The sequence below is a fragment of the Hipposideros armiger genome, unplaced genomic scaffold, assembly GCF_001890085.2.
Source record: "Hipposideros armiger isolate ML-2016 unplaced genomic scaffold, ASM189008v1 scaffold_422, whole genome shotgun sequence".
Taxonomy (NCBI): Eukaryota; Metazoa; Chordata; class Mammalia; order Chiroptera; family Hipposideridae; genus Hipposideros; species Hipposideros armiger.
In genome coordinates this window covers 689,698-708,422 of record NW_017731772.1, presented here as the reverse complement: position 1 = coordinate 708,422, position 18,725 = coordinate 689,698, and the positions used below count along the sequence as shown (strand labels likewise).

General features: G+C 38.3%; 1 protein-coding gene across 1 annotated transcript in view; it reads right to left on the bottom strand.

Annotated features, from left to right (window-relative positions):
- The window catches only part of FREM1 (FRAS1 related extracellular matrix 1), a 169,140-nt gene that overhangs the window by 23,513 nt on the left and 126,902 nt on the right, over nucleotides 1-18,725 (bottom strand). The window contains 4 exon segments of the mRNA XM_019664409.1: nucleotides 2,156-2,228; nucleotides 5,679-5,808; nucleotides 15,001-15,145; nucleotides 15,886-16,087. Of these exon segments, the coding sequence (XP_019519954.1) occupies nucleotides 2,156-2,228; nucleotides 5,679-5,808; nucleotides 15,001-15,145; nucleotides 15,886-16,087 (550 nt within the window).

The following is an 18,725-nucleotide window of genomic DNA, read 5'->3' as shown; positions in this document are numbered from 1 at the left end:
ATATTTGGGTTCCACATGAACTCAAAGAAGTTCATTTGATGGTGCATATAAACATCTGCAATATGCTCATTAAACGTGAGGAAAACGATCCTTTTTTTGAAGCGACTGATAACTGGTGATGAGAAGTGGATTGTTTACAGCAAAGTGGTGTGCAAACTGTCTTGGTCCCAACGTGATGATTCGCCTCAAATGACTTTGAAAGCAGACATTCATCAGAGGAAGGTTATGCTCTCATGTGATGAGATTTTAAAGGAGTTGTGCTTTTTGAGCTCCTACCAAGGAACCAAACTAATCAATTCGAATGTTTACTGTCGGCAACTGGACAGTTTGAATGAATCCATCATCCAGAAACGTCCAGAGCTTGTTAATGGAGTTGTGTTCCATCGCGACAACACGAGACCACACAGAAGTTTGATCACCCATCAAAAATTACTGGAGCTTGGATGGGACGTGTTGCCACACCCACCATACTTGCCTGACCTTGTGCGGTCAGACTTCCACTTGTTTCGCTCTCTTCAAAACTCTCTGTGTGGTATAATGTCTAATTCAGATGAGGCTGTAAATCAGCACCGTGTTTAGTTTTTTGCAAAAAAGACAGGTCCTTCTATGAACGAGGAATTATGAAGCTCACTGAAAGATGGCAAAGGTTATCGAACAAAACTAGCAATATATCATTGATTGATCTTTGTTCTTTATATAAATAAATGACCTTTGAAAAACATAGACAAAATACATCACGACTTTTCCAAAGACCCAATATATGACTGGTATCCTTATAAAAAGGGGAAACTTGAACAGAGACACACATACAAGGAGAACGCCAATACGGACATGAAGACAGCAGAAGCCGAGGAACACCAAAGAGTCCAGCAAACCATAAGAGCATTGAAGCGAATCATGGAACATTTTCTCTCTCACAGCCCTCAGAGAGAATCAACCTGTCAACACCTTGATCTTAAACTTTTAGCCTTCAGAGCTATGAGAAAACACATTTCTGTTTTTAAGCTACTCAGTTTGTGGTACTTCGTTAGGGCAACACTAGCAAAAAAAAAGTATAGTCATCAAACTTCAGGTTACTTGGGGTAAACTGCAGAAAGGCAATTTTTGTGTGTGTGTTTAAGATTCAAGTTGTCAATTTTGGAGTGATGATAATATTTTGGCTATTTTATTTTGCCTTTGCCCGAAATATCATGTGTCAGTGACAAACGATAGCAAGAGTTTTGACTTTGTGGTGTGTATTCAGAGCGCAGAACACCTCTACAGGAGACCACAAAGCCATATGCCCTGGCTGTCCCTCAAGGCCTTTTCCATTTGCCCCAGATAGGTGATCCAGAGCAGTGATCCAGAGAGGGAAGAGAGAGAACCATGCAGTGCAGTGAGGGAGAGCTACCTGCCCATCTACAGAAGGCAGGAAAAGAAGGCATGGTTCCAGCGTCGGTGCTTTAGGCACAGTTCCCCCAAAGTGTATAGGTCTTTCAGCCTAAAGTCCCCTTCTTCTTTTACCTGCTCAGAATTCTGGGAAATCTCCCAGGAATTTCCTTAGCCAGAACAATGGCTCATCCTTTGGGTTCCAATGCACTATTAGTGAGTTGTTTTCACGTCTGTATCTCCCACATGATAGAACATCCTTCAGAGCAAGCACCATCCTTTTGCATTCCCTTTTGCAACCTAGCAAAATGTTTCCAGAAATCTAATGCAAAATGTGTGCTAATTAAATAATAATTTCCCCTGGAATCTCCTCCTATCAACCTATTCCAAGGGAGATAATTTAGAAATGCCCTTTAGGAATCTATATGAATATAACATTCTGAAAATTTCTATCAAAACATGAGGCAATTAAACCATTTCAGCTTTGTGTCAGGACCTTGAATAATTTTTTAAACAACATTATGCTTTTCCTGGATTTTGGGATGTTTGCTTTGATATTTTATACTTTTTATGTGTTATGATCTTTTCATTTAAAATAAATATTCACTTTTAATAAAATAAAATATGAGGGGCAAAGCCTCAAGTCCAAACTGATCTCTCTTGTTGTGGAGTGATACGGTTCCCTGAGGAGTTTCGAGTTGGCTGAAGCTGCATAACATTTTGTCTTCTCTCAAATCTCCAGACTTCCTTACAAAAACATGAAACAAACTGTAGACACAAGACATACCTGGGTCAAACTGAATCAGTTTAGATGGAGTCATGGTGAAATCTTTTCCAACTGTAGCTGACACTTGGTTGACCTGAAAGTGGGAAAAATATCTTTTTTTAATAAAAATAAATATTTTATAACAGAGAAACACCTAGCCTAGTCTCATACTAGACTAAGCTTATGTTCTTAAACTCTATTGTTAACATAACTTATTTTTATTATAATAAGCTATTTTTGATCCAAGCTACATGGATCTTCCTAAAAGTTAACTTTTTTCTAGACTAATGTCAACAAAAGTAAAAGTAAAAGATTTTTCTGCTTCTCCTTTATAAATGACTCAGTTATTGGAGAAAGAAATGTGAATTTAAAAAAAATATTTTTCTCTTTGTTATGAATATGAATTTATTTCATTTTCTTCCCTTTACCTAAACATTGTTCTAAAATAGTACCTCTGAAGGGCCGGCCAAGTGGCGCGTTGGTTGAGAGCTGGCTTGGGATGCCAGAGGGCCCCGGTTTGGATCCCACATATGAGGGCCAGTGATACTGCCCTCTACAGCTAAGATGCTGAACAAGAGCTCAACTTGGAGCTGGGCTGCCTTGAGTTGCCGGCGACAGCGTGGGCTGCAGCCCTTTCTGCAGTGGGTTGCCATGGGCTACCGTGTGTAGCCAGCAGCCAGTGTGAGCGGCCAGCAGCCGCTGTGAGCCACCATCCAGAAGCCAGTGACTGATCTGCCTCGCCTGGGAAGAGCGCAATGATGGTGCCAACTTGGGCCAGTGAAGCAACATCCTCCACAACTAGACTGAAGAACAAAAGGACTACAACTTGTCTGTTCCCCTTCCCCCAATTCCCCAGTGCTGTTCCCATCCCCCAACTCCCCAATAAAAAATCTTTAAAAAAAAAAAAAAAGAGAGTGTTAGCTCTGTGTAACAGCAGTTTGAAAAAAATAAAATAAAATAAAATAAAATAAAATAGTGCCTCTGAGGAAAGGGAAGGGGGACAGTGAAGAGGAAAAGAAAACACAGGCACTTCCCACGGCCTGGGTGCTGATCTGTCCGCAAGCTCTGAGGTCTCCTGCGAGCTCCATAGCACTGAAAGCCTTTAGACTAGATCAGGGGTCAGCAAACTGCGGCATGCGAGCCACATGCGGCTCGCGAGCCACATGCGGCTCTTTGGGTACGTTCTGTCTCAAAAGTTTGCCGACCCCTGGAAGAGCCAATTCTGTCCCTCACAACAATTTAAAAATTATTTGAGAGCCATAAATATATTTTTACATAATCACCATTATGTGAATAACATCCTTTAAAAATTTTATCATTGAAACTATGATAGTTTTATTTCATTTTCAATTTTACTTCAGAGCCACAGTTTGCCAGCCGCAGTTTGCTGACCTCTGGCGGCTCTTCCATCTCAAAAGCTTGCTGACCCCTGGACTAGATGAAGTAACACAAATTTGCTTCATTTTCCTGTCTGGATGAAACCATGCCTTTTTACACGCCATGAATGAGGGCTTCATGGGGATAACAGACCTGGCGCACAGCTCCACAAAGGCAAGCCACACCCAGAGCTGAAAGCTTTAGAAGCTCCATCATGTATGTTGTAAAAAAAAAAAAAAAAAATTAAAAAAAAAATCACTGTCATCTAATGAGGCTATCAACTGACCCTACCCTCAGGGCTGAAAACCAGTTGATTTTAGGGCTATAAGGTCATGGCCTTCACATCCTTAGAGAGAGCCTAACACATTAAGAACAATCCTTGGCTGGTATGAAAAAAAGAGGTCATCGAATGAGAGCCAAGTATAAGCTCAATAGACAGCTGTTACTTTTGCTCCTTTTTAGATGTTTAAGAGGGCCGAGAAACCGGGTTAATATATTTCTTCACTGTTTTACAAAGCAATGAAATGCACAATTAACTGAAAAATTCCTGTTTCTATTGCCTCGGACATTATCTCCATTTCTGATCAGAAGCCCTGACCCCTGCCAATGGGTCTGCCGTGGAAACATTTTGCTCACGACAGGCATTACCTCCTCAGCTCCCGTTTGCTCTGGCCTACAATGCCAAGGCTCCTCATGAAGCACCTTTCTTTGTGAAAAGGCAGCCCATTGTACACCTGTACCCTCCATATGCTGGGAGGTACACATCCCCGCATGGTACTTGCACGTGCAATTACCTAGTATTTACCACCACTGAGTTTACAAAGTCTTATGTGGGAAAAAGGATGGGCTGAGGCCAGGTGACTGGAGAAATCAGTCCAATGAAGGTGCATGATTCAAACCAGGACAAATAACACAGGGAAAAGTGCTTTCTCTTCCCCTGCTCCTAGTCGAGCAGCCAATGAGTGAGCTCTGGTATAAAGCGGCCGGCTGTGTGCTGAGCGTCGAGTCGTCAGTGAAGGACTCAGGGCCGTGTTTGCTGAAGGCCTTGCACACTCAGCTGGCGGGTTCACGGCATTCAGCTTAAGGAGACAAAAGGTTCCATGTCACACCGCGTATGTTCTTGCTGTTGGCAAGGTGAATGGTAGTGTGGCCCAAAACGCCAGACTCGAGCATATGGTGCTTTCTACGGAGGACCAGAGCACTATTAAAAACATCCAGGCAGACTCTTTCTTTTTCCATAAACAATCTGTTGGAAAACTATAGGGCATACCAAGGTGTCTAATATTTTAATAACAATAACACTCACAGGTCAGGGGAAAAGAGCTTACGTCCATGGGACAGACAAATACTGAGTCTGGACATGGTAGAATTTAGGTGCACAAGGGTCTGAGGGTGATTTGAGTTTATTATTGTCATTGAGAGTTAACTGAGTTGCTATTTTTCCAGCAGCTAATATCAGGGCCCTTTTCATTAGATTGAGGGGGGAGTCTTAAGCCTTACTTGCTGTCATTCGTACATAAAAGCTTTTCATGGTTTCATTCTCTTGAAAGTGCTACTGCGATAGGGACTCCTAAAAATCCTTCAATTCTAGAAGCCATAGGTTGTGCTTCAAGGTCCATGTCAGTGAAAATGAATAGCAAGTTGACGCATTCAAAAGTGATTACTGAAAATGTCTTACGTTTCAGGGTGCCTATATTGATATATGCTCTCTTAATTCTGTATAATTTGGGGACTCTTAAGTATGTTCCCTGGGTTTCCTCATTCACTGATACTATTAGGAAGTGACCCTGCTGCAAACTACGGAAAGCCATTTGAGGACTGAAATTTACTCTGGGTATCTCACCGAATGTCTTGCATACAACTTTTTTTTTTTTCCCCCCTAAAGTAGAGTTTGGCCCAAGTTCACCAGGTAGGACATATCTCCCTGTGAAATCAAACTTCAAGACTTAATTATTAGATTTAAAAAACTAAAAATGGGTTAGAAGCATCATATCTAAGAGCTAATGAAGTTAGATAAAGAATGAAGAGAGGAGGAGATTTTGTGCTTAGAATCTCCAAAAGAGAGTGGCATTCCTGCAATTTGAAATGTCCTTGGTTACTCTAAATCCAAGGCATCAAGTTGCAGCAGCCTAAGTTTTAGAATGAGTTTACATTTTAGAGTTGTTACCTTTACACTCACAAAAGCGGAGTCCATGGAATAGCCCCTTCTGGTAACTTCCAAGGGCAACGTGCCCACATTCTCACAGACCTCATATTCAGTCTGTGACCATTCGATATGAGACCACTTCAGTTCCAAACTGAAAGGAAAGAAAAGGAAAAATCATAAGACATGTATAGTAAACTCCTGTAGGGATCCTCTCCTGGATAGGAGACTGAACCATTGGTTCACATCATGGGGACAAGGTGGTTCATTAGCTTACACCAGTGCTAAAAATTCCTTACACACATTTGATACATTTTAATTCACAGAGAACTTTTACTAACATTATCTCATGTAATGCTTACAACAATGCCATGAGGGAAGACAGAATAAGTATTAGAATTCCATTTTACAAATGTAGAAACTAAGGTTAAAAGACTGTCAGAGGTCCCACAGTTATTAATGACAAAAAAAAAAAAAGACTCAAACTTGAGTGAGCTGGAGGGAAAGGGACCAGCAGTTGTGACATTCAAGGAGACATTCATTTTTGGGAAGGACATTGATATGAACTCTCTCTTGTTTTCTGGCCTTCTTTGTTGGTGTAACAAGAATGGTTCCAGACACAGATATTCTTGGAAGTGGGGTTAAGTTTCATAACAAGTTATCTTTGAGAGTATGCCCAAGGATTAAAATGTGTTTTGTAACCATTGTCTGTTCATTCTTGTGTATATAAAAGAACGTAGCTTGGATGCAGCCACACAACTGAATAAACCTGATAAATAGAGGGTGGTCTTTCCCCTCACGATATAACTAGTGAACCCAACATGTGATGGAAACTGTCTTCTTGAATCTTCATAATACGGAGAGAAACTGTTTTTAAGAAAAAAAAACCCAAGCCTAAGAGAGACTAAATAAGTAGCTCAAAGGGAAAAAGCTCTGACAAAGCTAATAGAGAGCAGAGATGAAATTTCCAGCATAAACCTGAAGCCAAATGTTCTATTCCTCCTCTACCATCCTTCTTCCCAACTGAAGTTCTTCATTACCCTTGTTGTTTGAGCTCAAGCAGAAAACTACAGTTTTATCTTTATCCTGACATATTTTCCTTTTTGAGGTGAGAAAACTTAAAATATTTCACCTACACATTTCTTTCTAAACATGTTCTTACCTTTGTTACCTACCCCCTGTACCCTTCGGCAATATAAAAGACACAATCAGTTCTCACTGTGATCATTTACCACACATCCATTGCTTTTGTTTTGTTCATTTCCCTTTCATTCTACATTTACAACATGCTCAGTGGTTGTCTTACTACATTCCCAAACTTCTAATTGGATTCAGGCTCTTTCCTCTAGGTTTTAAATTTTATTTTTTACAACTTTTTTTTTTCTTCCAGAGCTAGAAATTCTAGGTGCATGGAGTCCAAAAATTTGTATTCACAGTATTCTCCAGGCTTTCCTGGGGACCATTCATATTAGAGAGTAAGTTTATCTTCTCTCTCTCTTTTTTTTTTTTTGAGGGCGCACCTCAAAGTGTCTCATGTGGGGATTGAACCGGCAACCTTGTTGTTCAGAGCACGCATTGTAACCAACTGAGCCACCTGGCCACCCAAGTTTATCTTCTAATAACCACTTATTGTCCTTGCACCAATCATATGTCACAGTAACATCCTATAGATTAAGTTCACTAGCAAAACACACTCAATAGCACTGTCTCCTACTCCTAGGACCACGGGCCAGAGATCCAAGGGTAATGTGGAAGCAGGGGATTATTGCAGAGGTGCATGAATCTCTATGAACATAGATGTTTATTTAATCAATAGATATGAAATTCACTGTTACTGGCACGCTGGGCTTCATAACACTTTGGCATGCAAACAGCGTTCTTACTTTAAATAATATTGGGACCCTCATGGGTCTTAATGCAATGGAACTCAAATCTGGCATGAAACGGATCAAGAAATAAAGAAATGTTTAAAGAATCGCAAGATAACCAAAGCAACAAGGATATTATAAATGCCAATAGAAATAACAGTCCACTATTATTCTAAATAATTATGCTGTTATTCTAAACAACATGTTGCAGAGAATTCCTAAAGGAACAGCTAAATGAGAATGAAAAAAAAAATCAGCAAGAGGGGTTGGGGAAAAAGAGAAAGATGAAACAGGAAAGATAGAAAAGCACTGGAAATGAGTGAAACAGATAAATATGGCTGCATTTCAGCTAAGCCTCAGCAAGGTTCAAATGAGTTTCATTGTCCAGTCTCCTGAGAACCCATCCATTACTAACACTAACTACGACAAGTCAAAACTCATCAGTGTCACCCTGTAGATCCAGGTGATCTCAAGGCACAAAGCTAAATGCAGTGTGATTGCTGATCTAGAGCCATAAGGGCACCATGAGGAGTCTGTGCAGCTTCAAAGCATAAAGGGTCTTGGTGTTTGGGAAAGTGTGTACATTTCCCTGACGCACCATTAGAATGCTGCACAACGCTGAGAGGTTAAGGTTGTCATCACACACACACAATGTTCTATTTTATTTTCTTAAAACTACTCACTACAAATAATACAGATCTCTTGAAAAACCATAAAATTTAAGCCAGGCTATATACCATTGGTGCCAGAAAAACGTATACACACGAAGTGTATTCATCTTTTGTTATCGGTATATATCGAGTACTACAATTTTAATACAGTTTTTTCCTTTCTTATACATTTTTTTGGCACCCTCTGTATTTTCCAGAAAAATATTTAAATTGCAAAGCACTTGCATACCTATGGGATATACAAGTATGCAACACATGTTTTGTATGTGTTTTTTGCAGTACAGTATTTCAGAAGATCTTTCTATGCTGAGACTATGGTTGTTTAACCTCTATGCACACACCTGGAAAAAAAAACAAGACCTGCAGTTAATCACTTGGGAGCTTTCCCTGCTAGAAGCCACGCAGCTGTATGCTTGGCAGCATGTGGACAACCAGCTGCAGGATCCCTTGATGGAAACTTGGAAACCTCTGGATGTGTAGGTGTCACGTAGACAAGGGTTGGTTCTAATGATCCCTCCCTTCTCCTGCTACCATTGAATAAAGCTCTTTCTAAGGTCAGAAATGAAGTTTTTGGACACGCTTTATGCAAAACCCACATGGCAATCATTTCAAGTCATGTAGCAGGAGGTGAGAACTCATTTAGCCTCTAGGTCAGGGTTTCTCAACCTCGATGCTACTGACATTAGGGACCAGATAGTTTTTTGCTGCAGGAAGCTGTCCAGCACATTGTAAGATGTTCAGCAGCATCCCTGGCCTCTATCCACTATCTTCGGTTACGACAATCAAAACTGTTTCCAGATACTTCCAAATGTCCCTTTGAGGGGGAAGTCATTCCCAGTTGAGAAACGCTTCGCTAAGTGATTTCTGGAGCACTCATCTCGATAAGAAAATTTGATCTCATGTGAAAATTAAATTTTGGTTCCCCCAAACCACTACTGTAAATGGAAGGCGTAGGATGAAGTAGTGGAAATTAAAAGTGGGTTAGAAAACATGAGGCTTTTGGTCCTTCTACTCATTAGCTCTAAATCGGGCACCAGAAAAGCTGTTGTAAAACACCCAATTTAAAATCACATTCCATCCTCAAAGTCTAGCATTTGTGACTCCCCCCTTATTCTGACTTTTTCATTTTCCAAAGTATATATCACATATAACATACTACTTAATTTAATTAGAAACTACATATTCTCTAAGTAAACAGGGGTCTTTGGTTCACTGATGTATTCCCAAGTCCCTTGTAGAGTGACTAGGATGCAGGAAATGCCCCATCAATATTTGTCAAATGAATCTTACTTAGCCCACTGTTTCCCAAGCTAAGTTGATCACCAGAGTTTGTGGGGTTTTTTTTCCTCCCCAGCCCTCTTAACATCATATTTCACACAATTTGGAAAAATGCTAGGCTAGGTTATCCTCACATATTCTTTCTAGCCCTGACTTACTCTGGGTTCTTTGGCTGTTATTGGGCTTTATTAGAGAGCAAGATGGCATTGATAAAAGAGCACCCTACCATACATCATAATTTCTTAACATATATATGTGCTATTATCTAAGCTGTGTGCATGGTTCCTAACATTTGACAATGTCTAGAGACAGCTTGGATTGTCACGCTGGGAAGAGGGTGGTACTGGCATTTAGTGGGTAGAGCCCTGGGATGCTGCTAAAACATCGTGCAATGCACATGACACCCCCCCCCCACCCCATGACAGAATCACCTGGCCCAAAATGTCAATAGTATTGACGCAGAATCAAAAATATACACTTTCTAATATTTTCTTCTGTGGCTACTTGATTCACTTATATGAAGGAGCAATGAACTGTAAGAAACACTGAGGATTAAAACTCCAGTTTGGGATTTGGGACATTAAAGTAGGTTAACAAGAGGGTGTGGAAAAGGTACTTAGCCCCTCTATGCCTCAGTTTCCTCACTTCCCAAAATATAATAATGATGGGCCTATACTTCAAAGGGGTTAAAATGAACCTTTAATGAATACTCATTAAGTAGTTTGAGCTTCTCAGTGAAAGAGTTTATAGAAGCTAAAATTGTGATTAAATTATTCTCGTAACTAGATTTTCATGTATAATCAAGTCGCATATGACTTAAGAAAATTGAGATGTTAAAAAATATTTTTCTAAGTAATCAATCTAAGACTTATCAATTCAAAGAGGATGCTATTAAGCTCCCTAATCTGATGCTATGAACACCTGTGTTTTCATTTTTGTCTTGCTCTCATGATAATGGGGAAACAGTATTTAGCCAGGAGGCAGCATATTGAGTCCCCAAACAAGTGCTTTGGAGTCTGACATGTCTTGCAACCACTTATTATTATAGTTTGTGATTTCGGTCAGTTACGACGTAGTTTCTCTGGGCCTCAGTTTTCATTATCTTTACAATGAGAAAAGTTAGGCTCATGTCAAATGATGAAAATTAAAATTCATTAATTTCTATAAAGCACCTGTACACAGTGGGTGCTTAATAAGTGCTATTTTCCTTCCCTTCCTCTGTGCTTTTCTGGATTGAGTCTGGAAACACATGCTTTTAACTTTTGGCTTTCATGTAATGTGAAAGCTTCACCTAGCCAATAGTTTCAACCTCTTCCCCTACAAGGTGTTTCATAAAAGCTGCCAAACCATTGCGAAGTTCACCTATTAGAAATTCCTTTCCTTTTTCATTTCTTTTGTCCCTTCTCTTTTACGACCAAGAATGAATAACAGAACAGCAGGGGGAGGAGAAGAAACAGGGTGCTTGGAATCAGGCAGCAGCTGGAGAAGCAGCTCAGAGTTATGAACAACTTCAGTGTGGGTCAACTTTTCTTTTGAAGTTCACTCTTTGTCAGTAGACCCAAGCAAAAGGTCAACGTAGAAGACGTATTAGGAAACTGCTGTGGTCAGAAGTCGGCTACCTTCTGTGCTCTGCAATGGTGTTTTTGATGAATGATGTGGGTCCTGTGTAGTTTGCTTTGAGAATTCTGCAGATCATCTTGAGATTCAGGTTGGACTTAGGAACAGACATGAGCTTGTGAGTTGGTCGCACCAAGGCATGGGCCACTGCGATGTATTCATCAGGTGACCGTGCACTTTGAGGTCCGGGGATCAGGGTTCACTTTTGGCTTTGCACTCATCCACTTAAGTTACTTCAGGCCAATTTCTTAAATGCTTTAAGCTTCATTTCCTTATCATCCTTAGGAGATTGTGCTTTGCAGATGAACTTAGACATCATATGTGAAAGCACCTAGCACAGTACCTAAAATTTAGGCCCTCAGCCAAGTCTAAATCTTTATGCAAATTTCCAACATAAATGTTGCATTTATGCAACATTTCCAGTGTTATGAAATAATTTCCATTCACAATAAAATGTCCCCCAGCTGTATTCCATGAAAAACGTGTTCCATGAGTTATTGTGGGGTGTGTGGGAGGGAAGGGGAGAGAGAAGTGGTTCTATAGTCAAAACAAGTTGAGTCTATGCTGCATATTATGTCCTTCCCTCAGGTCCCCAAATCCATACAAGCATCTCCATGATTCTAGGATGTGATGCAGTTGAATAGCACCCAAGCTAGCTAGTTAGCAATAACTTGATTAGTCTAGCCTAATCCAATTTCCTAACACCTTTTTTAATGGAACATTTATTGACTCTTCAGGACTGGTATTCCATAGCAATGCTGCAAGAGCAAAAACTTATTAGCAATCAAGATTTTGGGACATTCTCACTGAACATGGGTTCTTCTCGTTTTTTTAAAAGAGCCCCCTTTCTGCTCCAGATTGCACCCCCCTGTCCCTTTAGCTTTATTACAGAAGGTATTCACTCATTCAAATATGCAGAATATTAATCTATTAATCCTGCCTAAGCTAAAGAAATACACAAAGCTGCACAGCATTTAGCTTGTGGGTTAATAAGCATATTGATTGTTCACTTTGTGAATCACCCTAGAATCAATTTCTAATTAGAGATGGACTGTAGCTGGCCACCCAATATCTTTGGAATACTTCTTCAAACCTTTGGACCCACACAAATGAACAACAATAGTAATCATACCACAAGTTACATTTGTTAATTACTTCAAATGTGCAAGATGCTTTCATATGTCTTGCCTCACTTGCGTCTCTAAACAAATTTGGGGATTGCCACCATTTGACATATGAGAAAACTGAGGCTTGAACAATCACCTGGGGTCAATGGCATAGCCCCAGGTCAAACTCTGGTCTTTGGCTCTAAATCCAATGGTTTATTGTTTATTGTTTATTATCTATACTATAATTCCTGGTGTGTTAGACATGGAGTATACACTAATATTAACACTTATAATTTACATTAAAAAACAAGTCAAACTGAAGGTCCTTGATTAAAGAATTCATCCTTTCTTGCTACCCAGGGGCCAATGACTGGAGAGAAAGAAGGGAGTTAAGTCTGCAGCTCCTTTCCGTTTAGGCTGGCTAGCATGCTTTGTTAAGACTGGGCAAGAAGTTCTTTATTGCAGTGAGGAAACCATGGACTCCAGAGCCACACTTCCTGGGCCCGAATCCTAGCTCCTTCACAAATCAAGTGCATAAGCTAGGAAAAATCTCTTCCTACCTCTGTGTTTCAGTTTCCTCACCTGTAAATTCTGTAATTATGATGGTACCTAATTCATAGGTGGTTGTGTTGACTAAATGACAAGCAATGAAATAGAACAAAAAGCAATTATATTGCAAATGCCAATGATTTATATTGTACGTGTAACTAACTAGGTTCTTGCTGGCTGTCTTGGGAAAACAACCTACTATACATAATATTCTTACTGGGAAAATGTGCTTCGTGTTCCAAAAAACACATTTTAATAAAGAAGGCTGGAGACAAGTATACTATTCAAAAATTATGAATATAAATGTCTACCTTCCCATGCCTAGTCAAAACAAACAAACAAACAAACAAACAAACAAAAAACTTAATATGTCAGAATCAAACCAAAATTATTTTGGATTAACACTTAGTAGGTATATTTTGCATCATCTTGCTCCATTGGTTCTAATCATTTCAAGGTGAATTAGAAACATCTTCAGCATGGATACATAAAAATTGATATCCAACACAAGCAGGAGCCTATTTAAAATAGCCTCAATTAAGGATATAAACTTTTCTGTGAATCAGCTATGAATCTGAGGATTATTTTAAAAATATAAATCATCTTCAAAAGCAATGTCCTTGATAAAAACAAGGAATAAAAAGGGCATGTAAGTGATACAATATCAATCTAGCACCATTGCTGGGGAAAAAAAATATTCTCTATTAACTATGCTGTGTTCACACGTGGAGGACCAGCTGTCAGCATTAGATCAGTAGCAAGTCTGATCAGTATTCTTATGTTTTTTAGTTGAACTATTTAAAAAGCAAGTGAAGTCTATTTATTAATATTTTTGGAGCAATTTATTGTTTTTTTTTCTCTTTACATTTTCTTGCGAATTGGAAGATAATTATCTGAAATTGCAAATAGTTAATCTACTTTCTATAAAGAGTGCAATCCTGAGGAATCATTTCTTTTAGGCAAGAGCAGTTTAAAGGGTGGTGGTCATCTGTTTTAATTTTATAACCTCGTGATAATATTCAAATGTCGGGGGTGAGGCCTTCTTCGTTCATGTCTATTTACCAGTTTCTAGTACTGCGCACCTGGAATATAATAGCCACTCAATAAAAATCTGTGGAGTTAATAAATCCGGGCCAGGTACTACACTTTATCAGGGCAATGGAGGTGGAACCCTGGGAATGCGTTTTGTTAAGAGGTTGCTCGTTTTTTTCTAACAATAACTACAGAGACCTCTGCTGGGGAATGCTGGAACTACAATTCAGGATCGGAAAGAAAAGGCAAGAATGAAAAGAGCCAAGACGATTTCTCGGTTTTCTTTTCTTCCTTTGTCCATATTCTGTCATAAAAATCCCATAAAGGGGCTGTACTCACTTATGATGTGTAGTTTGGCTAGGATATGGTGAATACTAAAATTAGGATAAATAAACAACTTTTCTTTGAGGTGACTGGGAAGGGTATCAAATCTAAAAAGAAAGAAAAAAAACACCAATACTGGACTACAGCTAACCTTTCTACAGTCATCCGATAGCTGATAAATTATTCAAAGTCTACATTCAAGAAAAGTCTAGAACAGGGACCCAGTGAGTGAAATTCCTACAGTCTGTTAATCTTGTCAATTTTGAGGATTTGTTACTCTTGTTATCTGAGGATAGTTGTACACATTTTATAACTTCTCTCACTAAATACCAACATGTCTATTTTCCTCTCTACACTGTCTTCATCTTACCTATGATAGATTCATTAATGTGTAAAGGTAGTCTCATGAAATCATTTGTTTCTTTTCTTTTCTTTTTTTTTTTAGGAGGGAAGAGCTGTTTTGCTAGCCCTTCCTGACTATCTCATTGCTCCTACTCCAGCTATTTTGCAAAACTATGGTTACTAACACAGTCCTAGAGTGACCTCTTGCTGCACGATTTGTACATGAGCCTGCAAGCTCAGTCTTGGATGCCAGTGAATTGTCACCACAGAAACCTCTCTGTGCCTGAATGTGTGCATATTTACATGCATAAACTGAATGACCCAGCACTATACAACTATATATCTCTTTAATTTTTTCATACTCTGTAAAGCTACTGACTTTCTCAATATCAAGCAGTAATAAAAAGAAAAATTTCTCTCCAAAATAAACTCTATGAGCTTGTGAAATTGCTAATTTATCCTCTTAGATTCTGTTTGAAAAAGAACATTTGACTTTCCTAATCAGGTACATTTAGGACATTAGATGCAGGACTATGGAATAAGCAAAATAATTTACATTTGAGGAGCGGCAGAGTTCCCTGTGGGGTCCATGATTTGAAATTCCATGATATCAGAATTAAATTCCAAAGATGGGTTTATGATGTAAAGAATGGTCTTACTGTTTAAGTCCTTTTGGCTAAATTTCTCATGGATAAATTCACCTGCAAAATAAATAAGTGAATTTAACGGGTAATCAAACAAAATATTAAATAAAAGCTTATTAAAATTGCTATTTTATTTTAAACTCAACTTTACAAATAGCTGAAGTATAGTTTTTAAGGAAATTAACATTATTGCAATCATCTTAAAACTCATGCAATGAACTTAATCTTTAAAGTTTACTTTGTCACAGAAATACTGTGCTTTAAAGAAAATATATAAATAGAGGGAAAGTAGGAAAATGCTATAATAAAATCTATAATTCGCTGGCATCCGTTTTAGTGATATATTTTGATCACTGTCTTCATAAAGCAGAAATTACTATATTACGAGTAAACAATTCAGAGGAGCCATTATACAAAAAAACCCCAGAATTTTTTAAATGAACTGATATCCTTTAGAATTTATGATAGAAAAAAATTAGTCACAAATATGACTTTGGTCCTGACGTTGAGTATTCCTCTGAATACATTACAATCTGGCTATTTAAAAAAAAATGTTAGAAACAAACAGCATATAATGAAATAACATATCAGTATTTGGTTCTCCCACTCAAGATGAATTTAGGAAAACTCAGCCTCAGACCCTCTTTAGCACCAATATTGATTTATAAACTGCATCTATCAGTCAGCCCTAGGGAAGGTTTACCAAATGGGCCTGTACTTAATTAAACTACTCCCAAGCATTGGAAGCCACTGGGTATTTTAAAATGAGCAATTACAAGGATTAAGGAAGGCAGTACCTGTTGTGGTGTTCTCCAGATGTCCATGTCGGGGCCCTCGTAAAATCTTAAAGATGATCTGATCATCCTCGGTGTCAGGGTCCGATGCCTTCAACACACGGGAAGTGATGTAAATCCCATAACAGCCATTTTTCAGGAGTCCCACTTGAGAAGGGGAATGCACATATGTGATGTGGGGGGCTGTTTTGTCCAACTGGTCCACCTGAGTTGTCAATAATGACATACAATGTTATACCAAGGTTTCTCATTCCCATGGGGTCTTCATGGTTAACAATGACAAACTCTCCTGAATTTCAGATGCCTTATCCTCCTCTTTTGAAAATGTCCCAAAATCTTGATGGCTAGTAAGTTTTTGATCTTGCAGCATTTCTATAGACTACCAGTCCTGAAGAATCAATAGATGTTTAGATGTTCCATTAAGAAAGGTGTTAGGAAATCCGATTTGGCTAGATGAATCAAGTTATTACTAGCTAGTTAGCATGTGTGCTGTTTGACTGTCTTGTTCACAGTATCCTCAGAAAATATCAAGGTGAACTTTCCATTATAAATCCTGACACAGCCTTATTTATTTGTCTGACTCCTCCCTTAGGAAATAAGCTCCCTGAGGGTAGCTGGCGGGTCTTTTTTCTCCCATCAACTCCCTGCACCTGGCACAGTGCCTGAAGCATAACAGGAGCTCAAGGAATATTGGGTGAATGGATAAAATTGACCCAAGAACTGGATTGCAAACTTACAGTGAGCTCCACAGAAGGATTTCCCCCTTTTGCCAGTATTTGGTCATTTAGAGAAACACCATTATAAGGGTGTAGAAATGCATTGAACATTTTTTGGCATGTCTTTGTTTAAATGACAAAAAAATGTTCAATAAAAATAGAAATGCCTCAGTAAGAAAAAAATGAGAAGTGATTCTTTAGAAGCATTTGTGTATTTGTTTCATTGAGGATGAGAACCAGGTAACTAAACAAGTGGACTCAATTGGTGAAGATGGTAGATGGGCAATTACTCACGAGTGAAAGAGCTGTATAGGTTCAAACACTACAGAGGGCCTCATTCAGGTATAGTATGGAGCTCAGTCCATCTTGCAAATAACTGTTGTATGTTAGGGATGGAGCAGGTTTAGACGGATTAGCATAACTTACCACTGATATTAGAAAACAGGTACAAGAACACTACCTTCATCCCCCTTGTACCTAATCATTCATTTCTTAACTTCATTTACCCAAAAATGATACCACTGTTCACTCTAGCAAAGTGAAGAATAAGTGTCAATGATAAGCCTTTACATGTTTTTTGTACATGATGATATAATAAACTATTCAGCTCTTAAAAACAAAAAGTAGTATGAACCAAAAATGAATAATTCCCACAACTTAGTGTTAACTGGTTAAAAAAAAAACAAGTTGCAGAATTGGATATGACTATAATACCATTTATGTTCAAAACAAATACATGTATATGTTCATACAACCATTGGCAAAATTCTGGGAGCACCTGCACAAACCTGTACATTTGTCTTGGCGTAGGGAAAAATTACCTCTCCTCCTTTGTGTATTTCCATATGGAATTTTGTAACAATCAAATAGTATTTTCCTCTCAAGTTGGCAAGGCCCTTTTTCATTAACAAAAATAGCCATGAGAAGTTGAAGAAGACACAAATAAATGGAAGGATATACAAGGCTCATGGAATGGAAGAATTAATATCATTAAGAAGTCCATACTTTCCAAAGGAATCTACAGATTCAATGCTATTCCTATCAAAGTACCAATTGCATTTTTCACAGAACTAGAACAAATAATTCTAAAATTTATATGGAATCACAAAAGACCCCAAATAGCCACAGCAATCTTGAGAAAGAACAACCAAGTTGGAGGTATCACACTTTCTGATTTCAAACTATACTACAAAGCTATAGTTATCAAAGTATTATGGTACTGGGACAGAAAACAGATGCACATATCAATGGAACAGAATAGAAAGCTCAGAAATAAACCCATGGTTATGACTAAAAATGCAAGAATATAAAATGGGAAAAGATAATCTCTTCAATAAATGGTGTTGGGAAAACCAGACACTACATGCAAATATAAAAAAGAAAAAGAAAAGAAACTGGGCCACTTTCTTACACCCTATAAAAAATAAACTCAAAAAGTATTAAAGACTTAAATGTAAGACTTGAAACCATAAAACTAGAAGAAAACATAGGCAGTAAAATCTGTGACATCAGTCTTAGCAATTTTTTTAGATATGTCTCCTCAGGTAAGGGCAACAAAAGTAAAAATAAACAAATGGGACTACATCAAACTAAAATGAAATGAAAAGACAACATACCGAATGGGAGAAGATATTTACAAATATCTAATAAGGGACTAATATCCAAAATATATAAAGTACTTACACAACTCAACATCAAAAAACAAACACTCCGATTAAAAATGGCCAGAAGACCTAGATAGATATTTCTCCAAAGAAGACATACAGATGGTCAAGAGATTCATGAAAAGATGCTCAACATCAGTCATCAACAGGGAAAAGCAAATCAAAACCACAATGAGCACTGTATCACCTCCCACCTGTCAAAATAGCTATTAGGAAAAAGAAAACAAGTAAGTGTTGGCAAAAATGTTGAGAAAAGGCAACCCTTGTGTACTATTGGTGCAATTGTAAATTGGTGCAGTCACTATGGGAAATAGCATAGAGATTACTCAAAAACTTAAAAATAGAATGACTATATGACCCAGCAATTCCACTTATGGGTATTACCTGAAAACAAATGATAACACTAATTTGAAACGATATATGCAACCTCATGTTCATTGCAGCGCTATTTACAATAACCAAG